Source organism: Octodon degus, unplaced genomic scaffold (assembly GCF_000260255.1).
Source record: "Octodon degus isolate 3935 unplaced genomic scaffold, OctDeg1.0 scaffold00107, whole genome shotgun sequence".
In the NCBI taxonomy this organism is placed as follows: domain Eukaryota; kingdom Metazoa; phylum Chordata; class Mammalia; order Rodentia; family Octodontidae; genus Octodon; species Octodon degus.
Window position 1 is genome coordinate 3,093,214 of NW_004524683.1, and position 11,799 is coordinate 3,105,012.

Below are 11,799 nucleotides of genomic sequence, written 5' to 3' on the forward strand. Positions count from 1 at the left end.
TTTTTTTTTTTTTTTTTTTTTTTCCCCAGAACAGGGGATTGAACTCAGACCCTTGAGCTTGCCAGGCAAACACTTATTCTACTGAGCCGTCTCCCCTAGATTGCTCATTTAACCTAGAGCTTTTATATCTATGAACCAACATATGTTGCAAAACACTGGGAGTAAATACGACTTTCCATTTTGGTCACTGAAGTTAGGATATAGGCTTCCAGGTCTAAGTTCTACTGCTATAGATCAAGTAATATTTTAATGGCCTGGCCTTTAATTTTGTTCCTTAGAAGTACCATATTTAGTTAAGCACTTATGAAAATCTCTGCAAGTTGGAATCTTCTGATTGGTACTTTTTTCTATTATTGTATTTGTCCAAATCCTTTTCTTACTATATTTTGCCATTTGTCTCTGCCATTTTGAGATCTCATAATGCTTATTAAGAAGTCTGAGTGGTGTCATTTCACAGAAAAAGCTACTGTTTTTCAAGAGTATAGGGTCTGTTACTAATGTATTTTTTAAAAATGCTTTCATGTAGTGTTCTCCATGACCTTACAGGGTATGTGCATACATAGGTTATATATTGCAAACCCATTCCAGCATTCATGTTTCTTTAAACACTTGGATTTCTTTTAGATTACACTAAAGTGTAGACGCTTTTGAGACTTAAGTTTTATTTAGCCAATTAAAGGTATTTAGAGCTTCTTAACCTAACATTATATTATGTCTTATCAAAACTCTTTTGGTCAAACACACTTGAAGTTTATTTCTATATCTGTTTGTAAGAATTTGCCCAGCATAATTTATCAAAATATTATAGTTTTAGATATAAATAATCTCTCTTTGGTTAAGGCCCTATACCTTTTCTTTTAATGTATAACTAGATATTGATTTTAGAGGTAATAGGAGTGGAGTGGGTAGGGCTGAGTATAAGCATCCCTTTTCAAGGCAGCTGTCCTAAGTAGGAGTATTAGAATTTTCAAACAAGCAGAGGCTAGCCTTTTTAGTTATAGGAGGAGGAGTTTCTGTTTATAAAAGGCACATAGAGATTCTAGGGGTTCAGAATTCTAGCTTTTATCTGAGTCCAACCAGAGCACTTTACCTCTTAGGTTCTCCTTCCAATATAGTACCTTAACTTTCATAAAGAGACATACTATGGTTTATTCAACTTCCTCTATACTTCTGCAACCTGCATTATTAACCTTGTGGTGGGTCATGTATACTGGCAGAAGAAATAAAAAATTCTTTTTTAAAAGGCCATATCTGAAACTTTGCAGCTGTGTATCATGACTTTGTATGTCATTTTCTTCTGTAAGCTCCACATTGGTGTCAGAAGAAACCGTCCTTTAGTCCTTTTTGTCACTTTTACCATCAGAATAATTAAATCAATTCTCTCATGCTCTTGTTTCAGTAGGTATGCTATCATAACTGGCCATACATAAATTAGCTAATAAATACGTGAAGGCATGGCATGGATCACCACTGTACTATTTTCTGTTGACAAGAAGATAGCAATGAATTGAAGGTTAAGGACATAATCAGACCAGTTTCTGAGTGCCACCTTTGGAGATATGTTTCCTGGAACTTTTTCAGTAGGTCAGGATCCAGTCAGGATTTAGGTATTTCAGTTGAGGAAATTTAATGTAAGGTTGATTATATAATCAAAAAAGTAAAACTGAGGAAACTCAGCTGTAACAATTGCTGCAAGAGGTCACCAGTTTTCAGTTTAGGAAGCAGTGGGATTAACAACTATGAAGCTCGGAGGGAATCCGTGAAGCTGGAGATCAGACATGTGAATTCACATCGTCCAGCTGTGACTGGTATCTGAGTGAATATGGAGAAGCTGGCTATAGGTACACCAAAAGAAAGAGAGAACAACAAGAAGATGAAAAAGGCAGGGAAAGGGCTGGTGGTATAGGTGATGCTTAGGGAAATATATACAAACAGAAAGAAGAAAGTCTTGTCTACCCTCCTGTTAATCTCTATGTTATATCCCCTTATCAGCAGAACTTAATGAGGAATCATCTAGTAAAGGAAAATAAAGTTTTGTAGATTGTCAGCCTCAGCACCACAGAATAAACTATATAGAAATACGTGTTTAGAGTAAAGCAACAATAAAAGTGATCTCTTTACTTAGACTGTTTTGTGGCAAACTAGTGACTTTCTCCAGCTTACTTGTAAGAACAGTACTTGATTATTACTGTTTTTATGTAGGTTTCTAGTCCATTGTTTTTCCTTAAATTTAGGAGTAGATGTTTTAGAGCTGGTCTTGAGTTCTGGTAGTGGTGGAAGATAGATGCAAAATGATGTTGGAAATGAATTACTCCTTGTGTTCCCTCGTACTTCCTTCCCCATTGAGGGGGGAGAGGTTATAATACAAATTACAGTTAAGCTATGAAAATGCCAATGTTTTAAGTAATTTTTCTCTGTTAGTCTGGCAAATACTTGAATGTCTTCTACATGTGGAATCTGGAACTCACCATAGAGAATACAGTCATTAAAAGCACAACTGTTCTGGTAGAACTTGCATTCTAATGGGAAAATAGATGCCAAATGATGATCCATCTAATTGTATAGTTATAGCTAGTGGTGGGGACTTAAGTCTAGTCTCTAGACTTAGTTGAAAAATAACCTGAAATATGGAGGGTAAGTATAATTAGCTACAAGGAAGGTGGAAGTGAGAATGAGTTGGGGGAGGGAAAGAGTATTCCTTAAATGCATAGCTTGTATGTCCTATGAAATAAAAAGAGTCAAGATGAGAGATGAAATGAAGGCTGTTGTGTCTATTAGGATAGAGATGTACTACCATGGGATAAGACCAGGATGGGAGGGTAGATTGCATTATGCTCATACAGGGCCTCACAGGCCATTTTATCAAAAGGCAAAGGAAAGTAATTGAGAGATGGAAGGAGAAAATGATATGAAGACATTTATATCTTTAATTTTGCTGTAGGAAGGGCATGGGTGGAGTGCAAGGAAGCAAAAGAATCTATTAAGAGATTATTTGGATTATAATGCGAACTGTTTTGTGTTAGTTTGATAAGAGGTGATTTTTAGGGGTGTTAGGGTGACAGCTGCAGAGAATAGTAGCAGATGTATTCAAAAGATACTTAGTGGGGGCTGGCCAGCAAGCTCAGCAGATGAACGTGACTGCTTAGGCAGATGCAGGGACTGGGGTTTGATCCCCATTGTGGTTTGATCCTGGGGTTTGATCCCTGGCATGCCTTGTTGGCCCTGTCTCCAGAGTACACTGGGACAGCGATTAAGACTGGGTGTGGTGGTGTGTGCACCTGTAATCCCAGTGCTTGGGAGGTTGAAAACAGGAGGATCATTCCAAGTCAGATCTGTGTAGTGAGAGCCTGTAGATGATGTACTTGATACATTAAAAAAATTAATTAAAATTGACAGGATTGATTAGAGGTGGGAGTAGAAAGAGGAGGAATCAAGGGTAATACCACAGATTTCTCTTTTGGGTTCCTGATACTAGGAATAATGGAGTGGGATCAGGATAAGGAAACATTAATGAGTTAAGCTTTGGACATACTTGTGGAGGACCACCTGGGTTGACCTGGCTTGAAAGAAGAGCAGTTAACTCTATTTTGGCTTTGCCTGACCCTGTTTCCATCTATTGATGTATACAGACCTGGCTATGACTTTTCCTTATCCCTTCAATTGGCTTTAAGCAATACATACAGGTCTAGCCAAGGTGTTGGTGGTAGTCGTTGAAGATGTCAGGCATGCTTTCCCGAAACTCCCCACTTGCTTCTCTTTAATATGAGGTGGGTCCAGACGGGAGGAAGAACTAGTGCTCCACACTGTTGGCTGGGATCAAGCCTTGAGATAGAGGCTTCTATGACAAGATAAGAGGCTTGAGATGTGACTTCCTGGTGCTTGAAAGATTACATATCAGAGCTAAAGCACTAGACCCCAAAACATTAGATAATATTTCAATTGTGTGATGCAGATTACTCACTTCGTATCCTCTCTGCATACTGTAAAGGTAAATACACGCCTCCTACCTACCCAGCTCATAGTACTCATTTACTTCCTGCTTCTCAGTCTCACTCATCCTGAAGCCAGTCCTCCTTCATGACTGAATAAAACCTGGGTTTGGCCCTGGGTGGAGGCCTTTGTTCCAGATAACCATCGCCATGGCTGGACTGACCACTTGGTGCCCCAAAACTACAAATATGCCTTGTTGTTTTTATTCTTGCCATGAGTTGTACTGGAAGTGTAGATTGGAATTAACTTGATAGGATTCCAATAACTTTATCCATGGGATTATAAAGAAAAACTTCCTGGACTGAGAAAAGGACCAGGAAGGGCTTTGTATACACACTGAATTTAAGATCTTATTAAGTATCAGGCATTGTGAAAATAGAATTATTTTCTCATTTTGCAAATGAGACAACTATTAGGCAGAGTCAAAATTTTTATATTTGAAGAGGGCAAGGAATTAGAGTGTGTTTAAATGCTATTCAAGGGCTGCAGTATAGCTCAGCTGCATGGTACCTGCAAGCATGAGGTCTTGAGTTCAATTGTTGGTACCATTAAAAGTTATTCAGAAGATCCTGCTGAGCTGTAAAAGGCTCAAGTCAACAACTTCTGACGTGGCCAGTCTTATGGAAAACCCACTACTATTATGGACTACTGGACTATATTGGAATATTTTGCTGAATTCATGCATCTACAATATTTAAATGACAATGGAAAATCCTCTGGCAAAACTAAACAAAAAGGGGGATACAAATGAACAACCATTTTGTATCTGTATATTCAAAATAGAATAGGTATACAGCTGCATTGTCTTAATTCAGTGAATAGATTTGTTCTAATAGTGTTTGTGGACAGGATATCCTGTCTGCATCTTGTACAATGAATAACCACTAAGACAACAATATGCAATGTATTAATTATTGAAACTGCCCTACTAATTGGATTTGGAACTGTTTCATTGCTATTTGTTTCTCATTTAAATTATTTTTTTTTAAAAAAAAAGCCCCAAAAGATTCCAGAAGAGTTGTCAAAGATACTGGAAAGGAAGAGTGTTAAGTGAATGAGATGATTTTAGATTTTGCATACAAAAGAAAAATAATTGGGCTGGTGAGATAGCCCAGCTGTCTAAAATGCCCGTTTCGGAAAGCTTAGGGAGGCGCAGGGGACTGTGGTTTGATCCTGGGCACCACATGCTGCGCCAGCCCTACCCTCAGGGTGGGCTGAGCTGCTCTCCCCCATCTCTTCTATTTTATAGGAAGGAAAGAGAATGCATACATGAGTTCGTTTGTGGATTTGATGTTAACAAGATAAGGGAAATTTCTCATGGTAGTTTTTGTTTTATTGGCATACTAGATAAAAGTCTCTTAAGACCAGGGATGAGATAAGTAAAATTAAAGTTTAAGGGCAATAAAGTTTTAAAACAGTTGTAACATTGATGAGCCAAATAATGACTCTGACAATGATTGGAGAAGACACCTTTTAATTTAGAGTTTAAAACAACATTTTACAACAGAACACAAGGTGCAATCTAATGAATGACAGCTCATAGCACTGTTGACATGAAAGGGCAAGAATGGGAGGGAGAATAATACAGCCTTCAGTTACTGAAAAAGATATACTGGAGGAGGTACAACTTAAATTTGGCCTTCAAACATGGGTTGGTAAGCTCACAAGCAGAATACACAAGCCAAGGATGAACAGAGTCCTCAGTAGTATTCTGTAATGATTTGGTTGATGGTAATCCTTTTTTTATGTCAACATTTTAGTGAATATGGTGGTGAGACCATACCAGGACCTGCATTTGACCCAGCAAGTCATTCAGCTCCAGCTCCTGCTCCTTCCTCCTCTTCAGCATTTCGACCTGTACTGCCATCCAGGCAGATTGTAGAAAGGCAACCACGGATGCTGGACTTCAGGGTTGAGTACAGAGACAGAAATGTTGATGTGGTGCTTGAAGACAGCTGTACTGTTGGTAAGGATTTCTCTACTGTAAAGACCTCATAAATGCATATTTAATTAGGTAAACATTAAATTTATATTTTTTGAGTTGTGTGCTCACAGGAAGAGGAAAACAAGCAGATTGAAACAGATATTCTATTTTTAAATACTGTTGATATTTAGACATGTTCAAGAATATCTTGTGATATATGTGTATATATATATATATATATATATGATTTATGATTCTGTTTTAGGATGGATGCAGATCTAGAGCTTAAAAAGTAGGACAATAAGAGTGCAGTGTATACAAGCTTTACAAGTAAAGCTAATTCTGATATATCTATATGCATATATATGCAATATATATATATAGTCAGTTTTGTGCTGTTTTAGTAGAAAGCCTGAATATGGGTAGTTTATAAAGAATAAAAAATTATTTTTTCACATTTTTGGAGTTTGGAAATCTAAGAATAGGGTACTTACGTGTTCTGTTTCTGGGCATGACTATTCTCTGTCTACAAAATGGCATCTTGATGTTGCTTTATCCAAAGGGAAGGAATGTTATTTTTTCACATGTAAGAAGGTGAAGAAGGGAATGAACTTCATCAGGTGTATTAATAAGAGCATTGAGTCCTACTTCTGAGGCCATAATCCTTATTGCTAAATTGTTTGTTAAAGTCTGTTATTGCCAGACGTGGTGGTTACATACCTGTAGTCACAGCACTCAGCTGAGGCAGGAGAATTGGGAGGTGAGGCAAGGGTTGTTGTGAGTTCACATCCAGCCTAGGCTACATAGTGAGTTCAAGGCCAGCCTGAACTATATACTTAGACCTGTCTCACCCCACCACCACCACCCTCCAAAAAATAAATAAATAAATAAATAAAAAGCCTATACTTCTCAGTATCACCTTGGCACTGTCTGATACATTTCAATGCAGAGAAATCAGGTATGAGACATATTTCTATTTCATCCTGTTTGCTAGTTGGAAAAATAATATCCTTTTAAAGGAAACTCAAAATATATTCCTGCTATTTCTGAACACACTGTCAAATTGCTATATGTAGATTAGATGTGTTGAATAAAATTCTTTTAGCTGATTTGATTCAATTTCATTGTAGAACCACAAGTTGTATTGATTGACATTTTAATATAATTTTCCCTTAAATCTATATTACTGCAATATTCTGCATTTGTGTATATACAGTTATTTTTCCCAGTGAATTTTATACTTTTATATTGCTGTCTAGAATCCTTGTTTGAATGTAAGTATTCCCATTAGCATTTCTTGCAAAGAAAGTCGGTGCTGAACTCACTTTTCGTGTGTGTGTGTGTGTGTGTGTGTGCAGAACTGGGGATTGATGAACTCACTTTAATGTGGGAAAACTTTTGTTTCTTTAGAAAAGTTTTTCCACCTACAGTTTTCTTAATTGGTAGCTTTTAAAAAGTTATTTACTATTGCCATCTTATTATCTGTATGTCTTACAGCTTTTTTGTCATTGTTTTCCTTTATTACTATGTTTCTTAGTGGAATATATCATTTGACTCTTTCCTAATATATAAAACCTTTACTGAGACATCCACACAGTATTTTTAGGGTCTTTTTGTTCCTGTGTTACTTTTCTTTGGCTGCTTTCAAAGTTGTGTATTTGTTTTTGACTTTTGACAGTCACTTGGTTAAAATGTATTTCTGTGTGGCCCCCCCCCCCCAAGCCTTGCTGGCCCCGCCCTTGGGGCACGCTGAGACAGTGATTGAGACTGGGCATGGTGGCGCCTGCCTGCAATCCCAGTTTGGGAGGCTGAAAACAGGAGGATTACTGTGAGTCTGATCTACATAGTGAGACCCTGTTAATACATTTTAAAAAAGAAAAAAAAAAATAGGGTTTCTGTGTTGGCTTCTTTTATCCTAGCTAAGTGCTTTGGGTTTCTTAAATCTGGATATTCATTTTGTTCTCCAGCTTTGGGAAGTTTTGGTCCGTTATTTCCTCAAGTAAACTTTCTGGCTCTTTCTATTCTTTAGTGATTTCTGTAATGAGTAAATTGATTCTTACAGTGGTTGAGACCATAATTACTGTAGGATTCCATAAGTCTTTTTATTGCTTTCTTTTTTATCCTCTGACTGGATAATTTCATATAATGTTTTCAAATTCATGGACTTTTTGCTTTATTGGGTGTGCAGTTGAACCCTTCTAGTGAATTCAATTTTGTTATTGTGGTTTTTAACCACAAAATTAAAAAAAAAATGTTTTTGGTATTTTTCGTTTACAGTTTCTATCTGTTGATATAATTATTGGAACTTGTCCTTTAGCTCATTAATACCTTTAGTATATATTTTATACTACACATACATACATTTAGTATATATTTACTTGAATTAATTTTCAGATAACTTTATATCCTTCAGTTTTCTTTGCATTTGTTTCTGGAGATTTATTTTGGCTCCTTTATTTTGCTGTTTCCCTGTTTCTTTGTGTATCATGGAACCATTGGGACTACATTAAAAAAAATAACTGTTTCAGACTTTATGAACAAGATTCATGTAAGAAAAATCCTTTACCAATTGCCCCAGTTGGAGATTCTAGGGCTTTTCATACCTCTTTTATGAATGTATCTTTGGATTTATGTAGGTAAATTCTCAATTTGAAGGATTGCCCAGTCTTTTAGGAATATGTGATCTCTTGCTCCCTCTGCTGCCTTTCTATAGAATTGCAGATTCTTTGGCACTGCTGCAAGTTCTTTTGTTCTTAGTAATCTTAAAGGTTCAAGAGCACCGTATGCTGGGACATACCCATGCTCTTAGTTGAGCAGGTGAAAAAGTACCATAGGCAGTGTCCCCTCTTGGATGCATACTCTACTCTCCTCCAAGGGGAAGGCTGCCAACCTGTATTATCCTGTTTCACATGTTCCAGGGCTTCTGTAGCAGCAGCAGCAGCATCTTATTTTGAGCATAGTCTCTGTTACTAGATAGAGAAACATCCTCGGCAGAGAGGAGCTCTGACTATGGCCAAGTGAACAGGGATGGGCGTGATAATTCTCACTGTTTCATGTGAGATTTAGACAAGGTTGGGTTGAGAAGTCATCTTAGAATCTCTCTACCATTCCTTAGTAGAACAAGCAAAAAACTGACTTGGGGATGAGATAATTTGTTCTGTGCAGGTACAGAAAATCTCCATGTTTTCCGTAGTTCTGAGAGTTACCTACAGAAAAGAAGTGACAACTCATCCTCATTATTAGAGAGGATCTGGGAAAAGGTGACTGTGACTCAGTTAAAAAAAATAACATGAGATCAGAGAGGTCCGCTATTCCTCCCCTCTGGGCTGGGAGAATTGCAAAGGCACAGTCATATAGCTGAAAACAGCACTGGTGTGAATGTAGGAGCAGGCATTGAGTCCAGCTTCTTGAGGTTTGTGGTGGGAGGGGTGTCTGAGTCTAAAGGGTATCCCCTGAGGGGTTGCAGCAATGGAACTAGGAATCTTTAGCACAAACACTGTACCTAGTCCATGTCCATTCTGCTTAGAAGAACACAGAATACACTGCAGTCTGTATACACTGGCCAGCCACACCTCCAAAAGCATGCTCTGGAAACTTAATAAAAGTTTTGCTGACTCTCTGGACCTGTCTACAGAGAAGGAAAGTGACAGATTCGTGGACAGTTTGGAATTTTTGGCCCTCTTAGTCCCGGGTATAGAAGAGTTTAACTAGTTGAGATTTAATTAAGCCATTGGATTATCTTCTAAAGTTTCCATCCACAACCACAGAGGGAAAAGCTCTGCCACCTGCATAATCTGTATGCCCTGTCTTACTTAGACAAAGGTAGATGAGAATGCTGGACTAATTTATACTCCAGTTTAAATATCACCATGTCATAGGAGGATTATTGGGTCTTCTTTGTTTTATAAGTGACGGGACGTGCACGTGTTTATAAGTGCTTCAGAGTGCTAGCTGTTGCTTTTAATTTTATAATACCTTACCATATCACAAAATGTTTTCCCACTCCAAAGGTTATTTCATGTTTGCTGTTTGTGCTTCTTTTAGTTCATTAATAGTCTTCCTCTTATTTTCCACTCATATTTCCTGCATGTTGCTTCCTTCCTTTCCGTCATACCCTGTCAAAACTTCTTCCCATCCTCTTTTTTATATGTAAATCTTACCATTAAAAGCCTGTTTTCCTTTTTTTTTTTTTTACTTTGAGAGTGTATGTGTGTGAGTTGTGCATATTTACATACATTAGTATGTGAATTATTCCTTTTTACTTTTATACTATTTTACCTTTTTCATCAGGTTCTCCATCACCAAGGGTCTTCTAAATTTATTTCTGCTAGTTTATTAATTGGATGTATTTCTCCTGTGTATTCTCTTACTTCCCATTGATATTTTCTTTGTTTCTCATCATATAATCTCTTAAGCTTTCCCCCCTTGGGGGCTGGAGAGATGGCTCAGTGGTCTAAAGCACCTACTTGGAACAAGCTTGGCAAAGCACAGGGACCGCGGTTCAATCCCCCAGCACCACATGCCAGCCAGCCCCGCCCCCAGGTGGGCTGAGCTGGCCACACACACACACACACACACACACACACACACGGAATAAATAAATAAAATAAAAATAAAAATTAAAAAAAAAAAGCTTTCCCTCCTTTCATGGTATAAAAATTATTATCATCAAATCTGGGTATGATGGCACATTCAAGAGGCTGAGATGGGAGGATCACTGCGAGTTCAAGGCCAGCCTGGGCTATATAACTACACCCTGTCTTCAAAAAGAATAGAGAACTTTTAAAGCAAGCTTTATATTATATATTGATTTATTTGAAGGTTGATAGTATTTGTAATTGTTCTGTCCTTGCAGTGCAGTGCTAGCGACTGTACCTACTTCATTGGTACCTTGGTTCATCAATTTGAATCTTTCCAAAATTGTGGTTGCAAATTGAATTGAGTAGTACCAAATCAAATTTCCCCATGAAGTCAACCTTTTTCCCCTCAACAGACGTGTTTCAATTTTTACATTAAGTTACGTGATAATTACACCTGTAAAGGAATAGTCAATAAAGGTTTTTTTTTTGAAGTGAAGGGATACTGTAAAACAATTTTATTAGACATTTAAGAGTCTAAACATAAGTTAAATTTTTGTCCATACTTTTTTCATTTTGAAGATATGCATTTCAGATGAGCAGTGTTCTCTCAAACAACGGTTTATATATCTCCTTTCATGTATTAATCTGAAACATAGATATTTTTAAAACAGTAGTTACAGAGGACTAAGAGATGGATTGAGGGAGGGAAGGAGAGAGGGGGAAGGAGGTGTAAAAAGCAAGATGTGTTCTGTACACATACTAATTTTCCATGATGCGTGTAATCATATATAGCAAACGTACTAATAAAAATAACAATAAAAAAAGTGATTGCACATTTCAGATCCATCACTACTAGGTCTGGGTCTCACTACACAGATCGGACTGGTAATCCTCCTGTTTTTCAGCCTCTCAAGTGCTGGGATTACAGGCACGTGTCACCACGCCCAGTGCCATGTGCTACTGAAAAAAAAATTATACATTTTTGTTGTAGAGGAGTGGAATGCTCTGTATATATCTATATGTTTGTATGTCCAATGGTCCTTTGTCTCTTCCAATCACTTTTAGCCAAAATTTACCATGTCTGATATCAGAATTGCTAACCCTGCTTGTTTTTGGGGTCCTGGTGCATGAAATGTTGTTTTTCATGTTTTAATTTTTAGTTTTTGAGTATCTTTGGATTATGTGAATTTCTTTTTCTTTTTTTTTTTAAAGTTTTATTGATAAACAGATAGCAATGAGACAGTTTCAAATCAAATTGGAAGTACAGTTTCAACAAATAATACACTGCATATATTCTTCTTAGTG

The 11,799-nt window shown here is 37.2% G+C and overlaps 1 protein-coding gene across 1 annotated transcript in view; it reads left to right on the plus strand.

Annotated features, from left to right (window-relative positions):
• Positions 1–11,799, plus strand: part of Faf1 (Fas associated factor 1) — a 424,408-nt gene that overhangs the window by 109,583 nt on the left and 303,026 nt on the right. The window contains exon 4 of the mRNA XM_004639141.1: positions 5,751–5,956. Within this exon, the coding sequence (XP_004639198.1) occupies positions 5,751–5,956 (206 nt within the window). The remainder of the gene's footprint in view (positions 1–5,750; positions 5,957–11,799) is intronic.